At 42.2% G+C, this 18,785-nt stretch overlaps 1 protein-coding gene across 3 annotated transcripts in view; it reads right to left on the minus strand.

Annotated features, from left to right (window-relative positions):
• The window catches only part of grid2 (glutamate receptor, ionotropic, delta 2), a 438,522-nt gene continuing 419,737 nt past the window's right edge, over positions 1-18,785 (minus strand). Inside the window, exons 15-17 of one of the 3 annotated variants that reach the window (XM_031856267.1) lie at positions 14,210-14,450; positions 5,732-6,003; positions 2,937-3,124 (exon numbers count right to left, since the gene is read on the minus strand). In XM_031856267.1, the coding sequence (XP_031712127.1) occupies positions 3,019-3,124; positions 5,732-6,003; positions 14,210-14,450 (619 nt within the window). In that variant the 3' untranslated portion in view covers positions 2,937-3,018. Of the gene's footprint in view, positions 3,125-5,731; positions 6,004-6,463; positions 6,556-14,209; positions 14,451-18,785 lie in introns of all 3 variants that reach the window. The other 2 variants (XR_004213070.1, XM_031856266.1) reach the window with 2 other exon arrangements.

Here is an 18,785-nt window from a genome sequence, read left to right on the forward strand (position 1 = left end):
TGTAGAAAACCTGTTTATTAGACAAATTATACACAGAAAGCTTTGCCACTTGTAACAGAGGCCCCAGTTTGTTCAGTTTTTGAATAATATGCAACACATACAACAAAATAGGCCTATATTAAATACTGTACATCATAAAGTTTTGAAAATGATCAAGTAAATCCTGTAGTTCTATGTATGAAATTAAAAATGTTAACAGATAGCGCAAGAGCAAGTTTGTGCATGCTTTCTTTTTAATCAACTTGCCACTTTTTGTTATTTAGCCAGCAAATAATAAAATTAACTCAGGATGACATGAGAAAAGCAAAGAGTTCGTGTTGATGTGTTTATGTTGACCGTGGGCAGAACGAGGGAAAACCAAACGCAGTAATGTGACTGCTAAACTCAACGCTAAAGCTCATCATGATATATTCTTCTCTTTTTGTTAAACAAAAATAGCATCAACATGTAAAATATACATTTTTATAATGTCTCTTTCATTTATACTAAATAAAACCTTTTAAATGTCTGTGTCCTATTTGTCATTCAATAGCCATACTGTAGCCTAATATAAGAAAAGAATGCCTAAGAATGCTTGCTTCAAAACACTGTGGCTTGACTGAGTTCTCTACGCACAACATTTTGCGGTTTTAGTTCTTAAAGATAAACTGAAAACTTGTTCTAAACAGCTAACATTATCAATTATTAATACAGTGTTAGTGAAAAAGATTTGGTTCCATTTTACGACCCCAGCCCCTAATCCACAAAGTATTCCTTTCATACTCTTAATGTACCATTCCCTTTCCCCACCCCAAAATTCACCTCAATGGTCTCATTTGAATTAATTGGCACTTTAAAAAAAACAAGTTATATAAACAGTACCCTTAACATTACAGATATGAAATAGAATTTCGGACTCGTCTCAAAGGCAGCCATTGGGTTCCAATGGCCGTTGACTCTTCGTGACATTCCCGTGACCCGAAAGCTGTATTTGCTGAAGTTGGGAGGGTGCAGCTATAGCTAGTTGACATATAAGGCTTGTACTGAAGATGCTGTTGCAATGGCTTCTCCTCAACACAAAATCAACCATTTCCCCACTTGAACCTGACAAGAAGTGAATAATGAACTCGAACAGGACATGACCGTACAAAATGAGTTTTTTTCTTTTAAACAACCGAGCTATGGCAGCGCTATAATGAAGCAAAACAAAAGAAAAAAAATCAAAAAGTAAAAGTTTGACGTAATGATGCAAAACCAGAGACTACAGCACTCATTTAGCAGTTTTTCTAAGTTGGCTGAGAGAAAGAAACAAGTAGACAGCTCAGAACTATTTTTTTTTTGTACTTCCTGACCAACACATTCCACGCATTAAAATCTTTTTTTTTTCTTTCAAAAAACAGAATTCAATAAAAGACATATAATAAGCATACGCTTTTTGAAGTCTTTCGGCTTGTCTTTTATGTTTTTTTTTTTCTATACGTTTTTTTGTATCATCCCTTTTGCTATCCCTCTGAGAGTCTGACGAGAGGATCTCACCTTGACTTGAAAAGCAGATAGCACAGTACAGGTGAGAAAAGAAAAGGTCAGATCTACATACAATCACTTACAGGTCTGTGGGCACTGGTACAGTGCAGTGGGGTTGACAAAGGGTCTGTAATGTGCATCAAAGTGGTGAAAACCGTTTCAAGGTGATGCACCAAAATGGCAGAAATAGTTTAAGATCGACGCACCACACTGGTGATTCAGTGTCATGTTGTTGCACTGTCATGGCATTTCAGCAGTTTTTTAGTCGTCAGTTTTCAGACCGATGCTCCATGTTGGGGTCAGCGTGTGTTCAGTCTTAGGTCAAGTCAGGCCACTGTGTGGACCCCATAACACATTTAGATCCCCAGGTATTGGTGAAACAACACCAGAGAAGAGAAAACTCGGTATGGACTCCCGCATAGTGAAAAGGCAGAGTAGAAGTGGAATCTTCCGATATTCACTGAGATGGGGCCTTTTCAAAACTACAAGGGGCTGTTGTCTGTATTCCCAGGGCTATGGACAAAACTACTGCTATATACGCCTTCATAAATAAAATAAACGATTCAATAATTGCTTAGTTGTGTGAGCCCCTTGGAGTTGTTTAATGGCTAACGACACCACCAGTCATCCGCCAATGGCAGCCCTGGAGCTCACAGGAATATAGACGTGTTTCCTGTGGTCAGACGAGCATAAAGTAAACCCTCCGAGGTGGGGTTAAGATAATAATAGTCAGGTAATTTCAGCAGATCTCCGTTACATGAGGCGGTCCTCATTTCATAAAACAGAAGCAATAAAAAAAGATCCCCTTTCACACATTTCCCCAAAAAGAATCCCCCAAACGATCACAAGAACAACAACAATAAAGCAAAGATTCAAACCACTCCTTTGCTTTTTGCACCTCACCAGCACGGTTTGCAGGACGATAAGGAACGCCCCCCATAGACCTCCACCTCCTTCATCTTCTCTACATATAAAATGGACGCCCCTGGAAACACCCAAGCAGAAACTGAAAACATAAAGATTCCTATGTACACATCTCTATCCTCTGACTTTTAGCTTAGCCACAATGTATTTGAATCATCCCATGACCGACCCTAGCCACCTTGCCTCCTTCTGCTCCTCCTCCTCCTTTTCTTCCTCCTGAACCAACCATATTCTAAGCAGCCCCTCATATAGAGGTGCCCCTGTCTGGATCATTGCCATATCCAAAGTTGGGTCCTGGACCTGTGGGCTGATAGGGGATGGAGGACATTGTTTTGATGGGGCTGCGGAAGAAGCCACCGTTGGGGGCCCTCTGCCTGAAAGGGCCCACCCCGCCAGTCCGGTGGTCCTGGAGGACGCCTCCGCTACCGAAACCAGCGGAAAATCCAGCAGCGGCTTTGGCAGATAGGCTGCGGCTGAGGGTCTGGATCTGCTCGGGGATGAAGGTGGTGGTGGTTATGTGGGTGTTGCGGAAATCGCTGATCTGCTCGAGTGCCTGGCGCGCAGCAGGCAGCGCATCCATGTCAAGGGGTGTTAAATCGACGGAAGAGGTGGAGAACTGCTTGTGGGGGCTTTCATCCTCGGTGCACAAGCTGTTAACCCGGCGGTGTAGGTGTTCCAGGTCGATCTCCTTATCGTCCTGCAGGTGGGGAGGGGCAGGAGTAGGACGGAGAGGAGAAAGCGGTGATGGGAAATGGTAGAAGGTAAGAGGGGTTAATGCGAAGGGAGGCCATTTGGAAAGAATATTCGGTGGGAAAGAAGATGTTGGAAAGGAAGGATGAGAAGGGGTGAGAAAGGAGAAATATCCCGGGGTCAGTGTTGAAGGGTTGGCGATGGAGGTGAGGGAGAAGGGAAGAGAAGGACAGGATGAAAGAGTGGGCGATGGTGGATAAAGGAATAAAAGGAGAGAGAGGAGGTAAAGGAATAGGAGTGAAGGCAGTGCAAATAGAGGAGTAAGGAAATAGAGAGAACAGTGAAGGAAACAGAACAGAGTACGTGTAGAGAGGATATATTTTTGAAAAAGGGGAAATGGACAAGGATGGGGTGTATTTGTATTGAGAATCAGCAATAGGGATGTCAACCATCCATCCAGTATAAATGGATAGTAAGAATAATAGTGAAAGCAGGAGAAGGGCGTTGGACAACGCAGGTGACGAAATGATGAAATGATGAAGACAAGATGGCATGCATGTGGCCAAACGAAGGTTTTGGCACAATTAAAAATGAGGTTCAAGTTAAGGTTAATTGCAATAGTGAGGGTGACACAATGTAAAAGTAATAAAAACATGTTTGGTGGTCACAGGGAAACATGGATGTGACAGGAAGCAGGGAGAGCAAAAAGAGAGGAGGGGAGAGATGGAGGGAAGAGAAGCACACTCTGAGCTGTGGTCAGGATATTGAAAGAGAGAAACATACACACACTTCTACAAGGTCTTTAAGGGAGTGCAGATAATCTGGAATACACACAGAAAACACACCGCCATCATGCTTTGTGCTCTGCGATTCCAGAGTGCTTGGTCTATTGTCAATATGATAACAGTACACTACAAATACAACTTATATAACGGAAGGCAGTCCAAATGCTCAACAATAATGTTTTTTGTATTTTTCCGGCTTTTTGTCACCATTGCATTCAGGCCATCATGCCAAAAAGATTCACATTGAGATTGACATCTCATTTTCAAGTGACGTTTTTTTTCTGGGCCACATATAGCTTGTTAATCAACTGCATCATAGAATGTAGATTATCCAACTTCAATCAAACAATGTTTAATAGTCTTAACAATCTTAACAATTTCAAGACAAAGCGCAAACGTTAACTTAAGATTCAACTTAACTTAGAGTAGACGTTAAATGAAACTTATAATCACTCTATTCACCTATAAATAACTTATCCACACAGTCTAACGGATGGTAACACTCAGTGAGAGGTGTTTCATGCTTTTACTGGATAGGGGACAGTGGTGTGAGGGGGCAATGAATGATGTGAGGATATAGAGAGGAGAAGGCTTAGCTGAAAGGAGTTAGGTGCTGGAGAGAGTTTCCAAAACTACTAAAACGTTTGCATACGTGTGCTTCTCTGGTCTTTATGGAGGGTAAGGGTCTCAGAGGTAGAGGGTGGAGAGTGTGGGGTGTCATTTCATTTTAGGTGTCTTATCTCACACTTCATGGAAACACTGTTTGGGAAACGTCCAACAGGGTTTTGTGAGGAGGGGAGTCACATTACTGGGGGTAAAGACAGAGTTACCTGAGTGTCCTTCGGGTCTCGAGGGGGCTCTGGACCTACTGTATGTAGTTCATGGATAGAGGGGACCAACAGTGGTGCCCCCTGGTTGCCATCTAAGGAAGGGACAGTGGGAGGAAGGAGAGGACGAGGGGGCGCTAGTGCTTGTCGTGACACTATCATACACACACTGAACGTTTGAGGGAGGGAATATCCGAAGGTTAGAGTTGGTACCAAAAAAATGAAGGGGAGTGAAAGAGAAGAGTGAATCACAAATGGTCAGTGTGCTGTCAGTGAGAGGACACTAACGGGTAACTACGAGGAGTGATCGAAAGGGGCCGAGGCGAGGAAGAGTGGAAGGTTTTTATGGAGAAAGATTGTAGGACCTGACTGCATTTATGTTACTGTGAAGGGAGGCGTTCTCCAGTAAGCGCACTGAAACATTACAGAATAAAAGTGACACTGAATCACCCAAATGATCAGAACCTATTCTTATGTATAATATATGAAATGTATTTAAATATGGATCTGTAATTTACTGTGTAATGCAAAGGCCTTACTTTGGACTTCAAAGCTAAGTTCACACAGCAAAATATTTTTGGCTTCATTTTGTAAGAAGAGGTTTTGCAAAAAATCTCTGTTACATAAAATAAATACTTATTTGAAGGCCTTTACTTGCATATATACCTTTAAAGAACATGCAACTTCAACTGTCTGGTCAAAGATGATGCTCTATTTGCTTCTCGATAGAGAGACAGCACCCTCTAATGGCAGCAAGGCATCATTGCACACATAGGCAACTGGCAACATGCCAGGTGTATAAAAACGTTTTTCGAAAGAGGTACATTTGCATCCAGCAGAGAGCTTTGCTATACTGTGAGAACCACAGTTTGAACCCTGCTCCTTAATGTCCATACTTCCTCTTAACAAATTACCATTCATAAATCATCACATTTCTAACAGCATCTGTCTTCAAGCATTACTAACCAATATATTATTTATATCCTCTATTGTATGTATAACCTTGGAGTGGGAGGTGAGGTGGTGAAGGTGGTCATTCTCATTTTTGGGGTGAGCTTGGAGGGGTTGGTGGGTTCATAGGAGTGCTGCACAATCAGGGCACAGGGGAGGTCGCAGCATGCTGGGTGCTGGTAATGGGTGGCGGTGGGGGCAGTGGTGTTAGCGGTGTTGGGGTTCTGGTTCTGGGTCTGACCGCCCAAGGAGAGAGGGTGCTCGTTGGGGTTGTGAGGGCAAGGATCAGCAGCTTGCCTGGCAGATGGGCGATCTGCCTGCGTCTGGTGTGAGCGTGTGACGTGCATGTGTGTGTGTGTGTGGGCAAGAGGGACAGAAGGAGAGAGATAAAAGAGAGAGAGAGTTTGATGGGAGAGAGATGTGAAGTAATTCATATCAATGTGTTGGTAAGTGTGTGTGTGTGTGTGTGTGTGTGTGTGTGTGTGTGTGTGTGTGCATGCAAGTTGAGTGGGAAGATTAAAACCAACCAAAATAAAAAAACAAGCCAAATAGACACACAGGCAGACAATCGGCAGACGGGCAGAGACAGAGAAGGGATGAGAGACAGACAAGGTCAGGCAGATGGAAGGATCGTAAGGTGGGGGAGAAAGAGAAGTCAATTGGAGAGACAGACGGGTGGGGGGTGAGCGAGAAGAAAGACACGGCAGTCAGTCAGCACACACAGTTAAGTAGGTCGTTCCGTGTTTGTGTCCTCAGAGAGACATTCACACAGTCGTTATATACCTGGAAAGGGGAGATGTTTAAATGGCATTTTGTATTGCTCTCTCCCTCTCTCTCCCCCTCGCCCGCTACACCCCTCAACACAGAGTACTTATCTACAAAAACACAACAAAAGGGAAATATGAGAGCTTTGAGCTACAGAGCCACAGATCATTGTATAGAGTTAGAACGAGTAGGCCGGCAATTCCCATCCAAACCACAAGCGAAGAAGAGGTCAGCTGTTTTAGGTGTACCAAAGAAGGTGATACACAAGGAAGTGCCCGCTCTTCTCATGCTAAATCTACATGGATTATATGAAATATCAGACAGGGTCAAAACCACAGACGTCACCATTATGGAAGAGTTCTGACAATGAACATTGTTTCTATTTTTGTCAATATGCAGCATTATAATTACTGTCAGTTTTGAACTTGTGGAGATGTGATTGATTCCAATGACAGAACTCTTTCATACAAACTTCTTGTAGAACATATATATATATATTTGTATATCGGCCAAAAAGGGTAAAGCAATACAGCTGCCCTTTTATGAATGAAATGGGCCTCAGACACTCATCTGGAAATAGCTTGTCAAAAGGATGACAAAATTTTAGTCTGGCTCCCAGTTGTAAGAGCACCTTGATCCATTTGTCCTTAAATGTACAGTACTATCATTACAAGCATGCCCAGACGTCACCCACCCAGACACCATCCCAAGATGTGTTCAGATGCTTTAGAGCACAGTAAAAGAGTAGCAATACAGCGGAAGATTACTCATTTCCAAAATTGTAGGATAAATGCATGTTGGGATATATTCAGCATGTAAGAACTGTAGTTCTCTGTAGTCACAATTCCTTTTAACTAATGAGTGAACTGTCAAAGATCCAGGTTAGCAGGGTTGACTTGGACACTTATTTTGTGTGCATATTATAAGCAACTAACACACACCATGGGTGAAACACATTAGTCAACTCTGTGGAAATTAGTGTTTTTATGTTTGTGAGTGAATAAGCTCGGTAAAAACACTCGCAAGCGAACTGTTTACAGTGAGAAGCAGCCTCATAGATATAGCAATGTCAGTCATTCCACAACACTTAACACAGACTCATAGCACAGGCACAAACACTGACATATAGATCACAGTCAAATGCAGTTACCACAACATTACAGCAATGAATGTAAAGGCATGCACAGTGTGGGATTAGGTATGTTTTAGTATGTATAAGATACACAGAGACACAAACACTGTTTTAGAGTTTGAACGGTGGATTGTGGGTTTCCATGTATGCAGGAAGCATTGTGTGCAGGTGAGTGGCAGGTGGGGATGGTGTTTTTGGAAATACAATCTGATGGATGAACCTAGTCATGATTTGTGCCAGTATTTTTCAAGGGAATGGCGTCCATCTTAAGTCGAGTGTATGTCACTGAGAACATGAGCTAGACACCACCAGGAATTATGAAGCACGTTTAAAACAAACAGAACAAACGTATATCTTACAATAATGGGCTTCATGATATGACGTATTGGACTCAAAGCTTGAGCATTCGCTGTATTGAAATAATCCGGACATGACGCAAAAGGTTGAGCTGAACGTTAGGTAATGATGACGTGCATGCATGGGAGAGTGCGATGTGGTTGATATTAGCCTTAATTCTCTAAAAGGTAAGTCTGTAATATGTGTTTTTGGACACAGTAAAACCTGTTTCATGGTGGTGTGGTGGGGACAGCGTGCAAGGTCCTGCAAACGTCTGGTCGTTCACACTGACCGCGGTCAAAGCGGCTCCGAGAACGAACCTCTTCTCTTCTTCTTTTTACATTTTCAGACTTGCTCAGCCAACATTTCATCAAAGCACTCCATTTTTAAAGCAAAATGAAATTGAAATCATTGTATAAGCACTTCCGGGACCTGTAGCTAGCCAATCATTGCAACACGGCCCGTGCGACCCTGTTCACGTTGCACCTCACGACCGGGCTGACCACTAGAAGCGTGAAAATGGTTTAACAAACTATATTAGAGTAGGGCATTGAAAGTAGAGTCCTCATGCCAAGTCTGAACTCATACCCCTGGTGCCAATGAATTCTACTAAGCCAAGTTTTCCACGCATGAAGAGGGAAGCTGCATGGGGAGCTGCATGCCGTTGGCTCGGTGTGATGGTCTCAAGTGGTGTTAGCATTCACTGTGACAGCAAGACAGAGTTCCTGATTTGAACTGACAGAGAGTGAGGCGCCTAATGAAGTTAATTACAAGCTTCATGGTTTGCGTCACTTTATTAATAATTTAACGTCAGGAAGTTGGATGACATTAAGCACACCAGACTTACTCCATTGGCCATGACTAAGGCCAAATTGCATGCAGAGGCAGAGTTTTCCCCAGTCGATAAAGTGCAACACATGCAATTTATCTAATTAGCTGCTTTGAAGTTGACTTAAATGTGTCTTCCTTCCTCCACTGAGTCAGGACATGCTGCAGTGGTCCCAGCTTGAATCTCTCCTCTTCTGTTCTCAGCAACCATCTTTGCAGCTGGTTGCCCATTTGGAAACTTTCTGCACAGATGGTGATTTGAGATCCGAGGATGGTATTCCCACAGTTTTTATATATATTATGACAGGATCATTTTAGGAAGAAGTAGGAAATAACATCTCAGCCAAATGAAAAACTTTGATCAATGCGGTGTGTTCTATTTTTAAGTGCAGTGGCCTTTGCAGACAATTTGTCAGTCTTAAGGCCGGTGTGTGGTTTAAACAAACTAGTTCGTACTATGTGAAGGCCGAGTGTTTGTCCCAAACAGCCACACTCAAAGGCAGGGTGAAAAGCTTGCTGTCATAGAGATTGACGTGACGCAATGATTATTCAACACTTTAGGACAGCATCTCCTCAAAGGCATTCATGTTGCTGAACTCATTTGTACAGACAAAATGTGTTGCCAGTCTCAAAGGAGTGGGTGCAGGGGCTTTCAGACGCTGTTTGATGATCCCAGTAGCGCTTTGTTTGAAGCACACTGACCCCCTTGAGGTTCAGTGGTTACTCTGAGCAAAACCTTGAGCTAAACCAAAGGCAATCAATAGGTCAATGCTTTGATAGGGTGAAGGATAAATGTCAAGGGTCAACTATCAAAAACAATCATGGCTGACTGAGCCAACTTCATTTTCACCATGGAAGCACAAAAGGGGCTATTCCAATGATGCTTATAACTTTGTTCTTAATTTGGATATCCTATTGCTTTGCTCCTTCTATTATCTCAATGCTTTGTTTTGATTTGCACTCAAATCATATCTTACTCTCTCCTCTAAGCATAAAAAGTACAATACCTTTAAAAGCTATACTGTATGTATCTTTTATTGTCATTTAATGAGGCAGTGGACGAATAATAGTAACACTAATTGTATTATAATGTACATACCTATGAAGTTCACCCGTTCACCCGTATGTGACTTCTACATTAATAATAATAATAATAATAGTGATTTACACATGTCAGTTACTCCATGATGCCTTGATATGCAAAACCTCAACAACTACAAAGATAATTAAAGACTATCACCGTTTAAATCCCTGCTGTCCCTTCTATTCACTGCTGCGCCTCCACTCCTGCGCTCAGTCAGGGCTGATTCCAATGGCTGCTCTGAGTGGCTAATGAAGACGGCAGGGGGGCGAGCGTGTTTCCATATGTTGCAGCTGAATCACACTGTGCTTGACGTGACTTTGTGCCCGACCAGCGGTTTGGCGGACATGGCTACTGATCTGAATGACAGATTAAAGCTTGTAACTGAGCAGGGGGCTGGAGGTAAGGGGTAGACTTGGTGCGGCTGTCTGTGTGTGTGCTGAAGAAAAAAATATATTGTTGCCTGGTTGCCTAAAACAAAATTACATTGGCAGTCAGTTGGGTACCAATGTTGCAACATAGAATTAAAAAATGATTACAAACATGCAGTGTGACCCAACATGCTTAAAGTATTTCTGGTTGTGTTGAGAGCAGCAATGTGGTTTCACCTGACTGGGCGTCAAAATTCACGAGTGTGTTTCTTCTGTAGGCACAACACTTAGACACTGGAGCAACTGAGCGACATAGAATGTCTGTTTTAGTCACGTACCACATGACTGGCGGTAGCATGCACAGTAAATATTTAATATGTGTAACTTGATTTCACGAAGCAATTAGACGGTGGAGAAATAAATCATGGCAGCAGTATAAAAGAAACTAAATTACGCTTAAGCAGATCCAACAGCAGTCAACCTGCTGTTGAGCATGTTGCTCGATTCTCACGGCATGTTTGTTGCCACTTTAATGGTGCATCATGCCAGATGCATGGAGAACTTGCACATGGCAAATTGACTGAGATGGGAGGACTCTGCCTGCAGCTTTATAGCTCCTTATTTTGTATTCACAGAAGTGTACAAATCCTCTCACACCATGTGCAAGTCTTAGCCTTAACATGATAGTATGGCTAGTCATATTGACTCATTTTCGGATTCAGATTTTATAATGGGTGTGTATTGCACGGAATGTTCAGCGCTAGAGTAATGACATCACGGTCAGAGTGGAGCAGAGCATGAAAAGTATACTGTGATTTTTCCAAACAAGTTGCTTCCAGTTCCACAATTTTTACCATTTATACACCATTTTGGTCAAAATGATAGGAAATTCTGTGCTGGTCGCAGTCATGTGTCTATGGAATCCAACGGACTTACACCTTTGGCTCAAGGAGCCATAGAGCGACATGAACTCCAACCAACTGCTCCATTAGACTCCATGTTAAATCTGACCACTCATTTCTCGCAATGTATCCAAAATTGAGCAAATAAAAAAATCAATGAACAACAAATCTTTTGTCACTGTTGATCAAATGCAAGCCATTGCAGGAGGTTTGCGGTAAACAAAGCTGTGTGAAACTTCCAATCAGTTTGTCAAACAAGCTTGTGCACACTACAGTGATCACAGCTGATGAGGCACATCAGTCAAGTCACAAACCACCTGTTTTCCTGCAACAACACACACAATATTAATTTTGCTTGAAGGATATTTCTGACTTTCATGTCAAAGGAGGTCACCACCACTCAAGTCACATCAATGACGTCTTACGAGTGGCAGAAATCATCTCCAAAAGCTAGAAACTGTAGTGATGCAATAATGTGTGATGATATGATGTTTGACCAAGAGCTGCTCATTTAATCATTTGGAACTGCTGCTTCACAGAGTTTTCATATTGAAACTTTCCCTCTAAATTACTTTCCAGATGAATGGTGTTATCGGCCTTTTATCATGAAAACTAACCTGATCTGACACTAAATCATCCTGGGTAGAGCCACAATTTTTATTACCATCTTTTTGTCATCTTTTCTAATTTATTCTTGGTGGAATTTTAAATCAGCTTGACACCACAGATTACGGAGATTAGCCAGGCTTCTGTAACTCGTTTCTGGTGGTCAGAATCACACAGAGATGTTCACTTCAGCGATCTAATAGCGATATAATGTCGTATTTGTTACCCCGTCAAAGCCCTTTTTGGTAACCGTCTGATTGACGGTAAATTGGTTTTATGGAATGGAAGTTGGATGATAGGTTAGAGAACCGTTCTACGTTAATTCTCTAAAGTCATTATCCAAAAGTTAACCGTAACCTGCTTTCATCAAATAGCTTCCTCAGAGGGGGAAAAGGCAATTGTTTGAAGCTGAAGTAATTTACCTGGTGACAAAAACATTTTCCGCTAAAATGAATCTGTACTGCTTCATGCCTCAGTGTAATTGGTAACCAAGACACAAACAATTAACTTGAAACCAAAAGTGAAAATATTACTTCATAATTACATTTCTTTCAGTTCATCAGTGGCATGTTTTGCATACCAAATTTGCTTCACTTTGCATCTTGATTGAAGTTATTTAGCTGAACTCTTTCTCCCTCTGTGTTTTGGTAAACAGCAGTAGGCTGGAGAGGTGACAATGCGGGGCTGGCGTTCAAAGTTAAATTGGAAGCTGGTACGAATCCTTGTCAAATCCCTTTGTGGATAAAACAGCTACTGAAATAGAGAGGTTGCAACAATGGCTAAGACACTGTAATATTCTGGTGAAAATGGCCTGAGCTTGTGTAATCACGATGCATTAATAGAAATGCTCCTAAACGAGCAGCCATTTGTGTTTTTCTTTGAAGATGTTACCGGTCTTGTCTACGGTGTAGCAAACAAAGCTACCAAATGACAACAGACTGCAAGGTTTCTACGAGGGGAAGATGTTGCCAGCGTCCCTTTGATTGCCTTAAATTATATCCCTGCTGAGGTGATATAATTGCATATAGGCTGATTGGAAATTTCACAGAGCACTGCTGCTAATTTACAAGGTGGAGTGTTGCCACTGTTTTGAAGAGAACACTGGTATACACATCCATGTTTAATACTGTGAGTGAGTGTTTCTGAATCTGCCTTGGTCAAGGCACGACGAAGCACTCAAACAGGCCCTCGGGCTGTTTTTATATTCGGCTTTTAACCACTATCATCTTTTCTCCAAAACATTCACTTTTCAGAAAAATAAGGTTGATTACCCTGTTGACACCGACACATTTGCCTCATTTTAAATGAATCGACAACATCAAAATAACATCAATAAAACATTAAAAAAGAGGTGAGAGTATGCAGTAGCAGAATAATGAATACATTATAGCGCCAATAGAGTAAATAGTTTCAATCCGTATTGGGGATCTGGACTGTGACTGTGCTCTATCAAGGTGTAAAGTCGCAATGTAAACATGCTTAGACCGTAAACGCGTGCAGCTACATGAACTCATTCATAGTACCTAAACTCTGAGAGTATGGGTGTTTAATGTGAGTGTATCTCGGATATGTTAACCAGGCCATTTAATATTGCATCATAGATTAAGTTAGATATCTTATTTGGCATCAGTATGAATGGAGGTACTTACATCGACTAATGAGCACTAAGAAGTGGGTGAAAAATGAAGACCCTTTACAAATATTGTAAGTTAAGTTAAATTAGCTCTTGGTAGATAATGTCTCCTTGGCTAATCATTTTCATAATTTGATGGTAAAACTTTACCACGCAAACAATAAAGATTTAATAACAGGATGCTTTACAAGCTGACAGTCTATTAAGACCATGATTGTGGGTGAGAAGGGAAAATTAACACGATGTTCTCAGGGCTTCTGAAAACATTCAAGTCCTGTTTGACCTTTCCTTTCCTTCCCACATAAGCAGGGATTTATATATATACGAGACTACGCAAAAGATCAATGCTGGTTAAATCGCTGGAGATGTAATATAGCACCTCCAGGCTTCTTTTTGACAGAATGTGCAAAAGCCTGGCAAAGAATACAGCTCCAGCCTGTGCTTTCAGCATAGTGTTGCTACTGTTTCTTATGTGCAAATTTAGTTAAGGGAAAGTGACATTGTGAACATGGGAGGTTTTCAAAGGTCCCTAACACCGTCATTGTCACAACTCCATCACAAGGAAGGCTCTGCTCATTTCTCTCTTCCTCATGCATCCTGACTGAGGAATTGGACTTTTTTTTTTTCAACTTTAGCATTACTTGGTCACAAAGTCTAGACTTCTTATTTAGTGATTCCACACTCTTCTCTCCTTGGCTCGGCTAGACCTGAAACTGAACCCATTATCCATCCAATCTGTCCACTCTTTTTTTCCTATTTATATAGCTGTTACACTGCTTCTTTCCCCTCTGACAACATAGGAGAATAAATGGGATATATCATAGGCCCTATACCTCTCTCTGTACCATTACTCAGTGACCCATCCATCCCCCTACCTCCTTGGAGGGGACCCTGGATCCCTTCCTCCGTGACCACCAACTCTCCACCATAGCAATGAGGCAGGAGAGCACCACGCCGGCTGCCAGCACGCAGAAAACGCCAGCGAAGCTGTGGATGTCCAGGGCGTTGCCGTGCTGCCGTGTCTGGACTGAGCTGTAGAGGTCACAGGGGCTGTCCTTGGGCCACCACTTGACTTTCAGTATGTCCATGTCACCGCTCTGCTGGAGCTCCAGGATTCTAGGATGACGGCAGGAGACACAGGCATGTCAGCATAGAGCCATATACAGTAACAGAGCACACTGTACACACACTGACGCAAAAGCTACACATTTGCAAATCCTTGTAAAATACTTACAGAAGCGAGCATACCTGAATGAATGAGAAACATTAAGAAGTGTGAGCATATCTAATAGGTATGTTAATGAGTGGTGTCTGAGCGCCATTTTAATGATTAGTCAAAAACACTTCAAAACAATCCTGGAGAATGAAAAATATTTGCACAACTGCATAAAACCAGAGCACACTGCAGCTTTTACTGCAGTTGCCATAGCTCCCCTCTTCCATTGGAGGGCAGTGTTTGCCAGCTGAAATCCTCTCTGATCCCTGACAACCATATTGGGCTGTCAAACTCATTATGGCTAACATTAATATGTTTTGCAGCACAGCGCGAGTACACTGCCACAATGTCATTATGCAGCCTAGCTTTAGTCGCACGATTGATGGCTTCAGAGAGGATACAGCTCAGAGGTTGATGGGGTCCCTCTGTTAGCCTTCAGCTTATTATTTAACTGGGTCGTTCGTTTTGGTTTGGAGGAGAGCTGCAGACACACACAGACAGACAGGCTTACAGAGGCTCTGTTAGCATTCGGCTGGATATTTAAGAAGCTATCTGGCGTGGAGAGGGGAGAGCCATGGGAAGAGGGAGAGACAAAGAGGAAAAAGGCAATGTGGGAATGTGTGTGTGTGTATACCTCCCTCCCAGGCACGCACATACTAACACAGAAAACAAACAGATGCAAATAATCGCTCATAGATAGACGAAGCCACCACGCTGCTTGACACCAACAGGGTAGATACACACACTCAGAGATGAACAAAGTCACAAGCACAACTGCATGCATGACAAAGCAAACTTAAACAGGATTCATACATGGTGTACATAGAGACAGATGTTTGCAATTATCTGCACAACTTCCTGGGGGCAAACACCTGTAATTTCAGTGACAACATGCTGACGTGAATGCCCATCTCTCATCTTCATTTTTCCTCATGCGGAATACACAGAACGGACTGAAATCAATCAAGAAATGCAAATGAGCCCTGCAGACAGCTTACATAATTAATTTCATCCACAATAGCCATAAAAACGTGGCTCACTTCAATGTAAATCAGCCAAACAGGCTCAGCACGTCGCTTCACAACAACGTCACTCTCATTTAGGGACACTCTCTTATCACTCCCTGGGCTCTACTGAGCTGGCGAGACTGTGGAACTGCATGGTTAAAATGCCAGTTGTGTATGCAATTGATGGGACAGATTAAAAAGGGAGAAGAGGAGAGGAGAGTAGAGGAAGAGAAGAGAAGAGAAGAACTAATTCGAACAGCAAATCCACCAACAGTCATTCTAATACGAGATCATGTTCACCACCTGCCGGCTTGAATGTGGGATTGTTTGGCTCAGATAAGCTTGGATTAGAAAAGGCTTTGTTAGATGATATGCAACATTGATTCAAAACAAATCAAAATGGTCTGCAATAGTGTTCAGCAGTAGTAGTATAGTGGCAGCACTGGCCTAGTTGTATGCCCTGGTTATCACCCACTGGCATGATGAAGATGCAGTCAGTGTAGAAATCCCTCATTGCATACCAATGCTGCATCTGTTCTTCTTCAGCAGAGCATGGGGCTCTTGCTCCATTTTTCTTTTGAACACGTTACTTAGTTACTTTTGGACGGTAATATTGTACTGTATAATGCAGGACTCTGAAATAACTTCATGCTTGATCACTCCTTGCACCCTCTGAGTGCCAGATTGCTGAGGAGCAGTGGCGCAAAAAACTATTCAATTGCCAAGTGAATTTTAAGCAAATCTCTGAAATGTCGCAAAAAATATATAAAAAAGTGAATTAAATTCCAAACCATCGACTGGTTTGGAGCAAATAATCTCTGCTACAGCATAGATTTGCCAGAAGTTGATGGTATAAGCTAGGCCTGGCTGTAAGCCACCAGCAAACAGAGTAGAAGAAGTAGAGGTTGCAAACTGAAAACAAAACAAGAAGTGTTCAGGAACTAGTTTCAATTGGGCGATTTCTTCTTCCATGTCAGCTAGTATTGGTCATGTTTTGTGGTGCCCAGGGACGAAGACAGCATTCACATGTTATGGGAATATCGCAACAGCATTTTAGACGGCAACAGCAGAAACAGCGAATCGGTCATTTTAATTAAATGTTTGCTACATCAGAATTTATTTTCCAAAGGCGTTTCCATATCCACTTTAGCGCCGACTCTTTCTCCGAAATAATACTTTAAAATGCACATAAAAATGAATGTACTGTTGCATGCAGGGTGGACTGTTGATATGCAAGTTGAAATGGCCGTGGTTAGGTTTTTTGAACAGCTCCCGTGTTTAATCAAAATTGAAACAGCCTCCGTACAAGATTGTTCTTAGCTGATGACAGTATCACAGAAAAATCACTGTTCATGAAAGTTAAAACAAGCTTTTTACGGGAGAAGTGTTGTGCCTTTCATACAGTACTGACCTTAATATCTGTCACTTTGACAAAAGATACTTCACAAACACAAACAAGCCTGTACTCTGACAGACGGCTTCGGAGAAAGACGGAGCGCAAACAGGCTAATGAGATGGAATGAGAGCGATCCCACCTTTCAAAAAAAGCCTGGCAATGTTTTGTCAAAATATTTCATCATTTCTTGCTTGGATTTCCGCCAACTTCTAAAGATTTCTTGTCTTACTCGATGTCTTTTCATTTCTGTTGAAAGAAAGAGACATGCTTTATGTTTGGAGTTGCCGTCTGTTATCTCTGCTCATGAGTAGACTGCTCTTACGTGTCACAAATGTCATGTCACACAGGTTGCTGTGGGGCACTTTAGGAGTCGGAATAAGCGGTGGCTTTCACACTTGTTCACTTCTCTGTGAACATAATAGACAGTAAATAAGTGTCTCATTTCAAACTCATTTCTACAAAATGAGTTTGCTGTTGACCTTTAAGGGAAACAAATAAACAGTGGATAGGTAATTAACATGTATTTCCTAGCAGAGAGAAATATCAATGCCACCTAACTGTAATTGTTGAATAGGAGTTTCTTTTAAAAGATCATTTTGCGCATGTTAGTCTCTCTGTTGTGGTCCAGTGGCAAGCTAATGGCAGCCGGTTTGCACAGCGCTCAGATGGCGGTTAACGCTGATAACGCCGTCCTAATCTGAACCCACAGCGTCGTCGTGGGAGCATTGTGCCCACCCTCCAGGCCCCCCCCACGTTAACAGTTGGCTCTGTCAGCAATGGTTCTTGCACTGTTCATGCTGTTAGCCCCGCTAGCTGCTAGTCGCTGGCTCAGCAGTCTCCATGTTGAAAACCGTGTGAGGTTGATCCTTCAATCATAGATATGCTCTGAATTACGCATCGAGCACCTTCAAAAGATATGCTTTGATTTTCAAATGTTAATATCAAGACTCCTGCTCTTCTCAAGACAATCAAAAGGATGCCAAACACAACAACAAAGAAGAATAACTAAAAGGCCTGCTCCCCATCTGGATCAAAGATCAAACAGATCAAAACATAAAAACAAAAAGGAGGCTTTCATCAGAGGAATCATTAGGATGTGACTACGCTGTATGCAACTTTGAGGGAGGACAGAGCAGAACAGATTAGAGATTCAGGACAGAGTGCTTTCTCTCTCCCCTCTATTACGACCCTGTCTGCCTGTGGAGCTCATCATCTGTCATCCTGCCCTAATTGGCCTATCAAAGTTATGCAAAAGCTGCTTCCCTGCTAGGCCCTTGAATACAAACCCTAACGCTGACCTGCACCCACAAGAACAGACGCACACACTCGTAATAGTCATATTCACCTTACATTACATCTCATTGAGCTTCAGCTGCCTTTATCCCGCCCACAAAAAATACACAGATTTAACTCTGCAATAGTAAAATACTCGCAGGAAAGAGGATAAAAATGACGATATGATATCCTGTGATGCCTGCCGCCATGTTTTTGCTCACACCAAAGTACTAGAGGGTGCCCGAGTTTGGACAGATGGTGCAAGGCAAAAGTGAAGTGGAAGACATGCAGGGCCCTTTTATATTTGACGGCAATCCAGACATAATAACTCATAAATGGAATATGAGCTTCCAGTTCGAATGCTTAAATGCATCTGTTGAGCACTTGGTCACTTACAGATTACGTGAGTGTGTCCAGAATGACTGCATGTAAAATTAGTAATCAAGAAGCCTAGAGGAGATCTCTGTTTACTTGTGACAGCTACTACCCAAGGAATACTTGCGAGCATGGTGATGATCATTTTAAACACAAAAGGGGTTACAACTGCTCTCTATTTG

The sequence above is a fragment of the Anarrhichthys ocellatus genome, unplaced genomic scaffold (genome assembly GCF_004355925.1).
Source record: "Anarrhichthys ocellatus isolate YVR2014 unplaced genomic scaffold, GSC_Weel_1.0 scaffold17, whole genome shotgun sequence".
NCBI lineage: Eukaryota > Metazoa > Chordata > Actinopteri > Perciformes > Anarhichadidae > Anarrhichthys > Anarrhichthys ocellatus.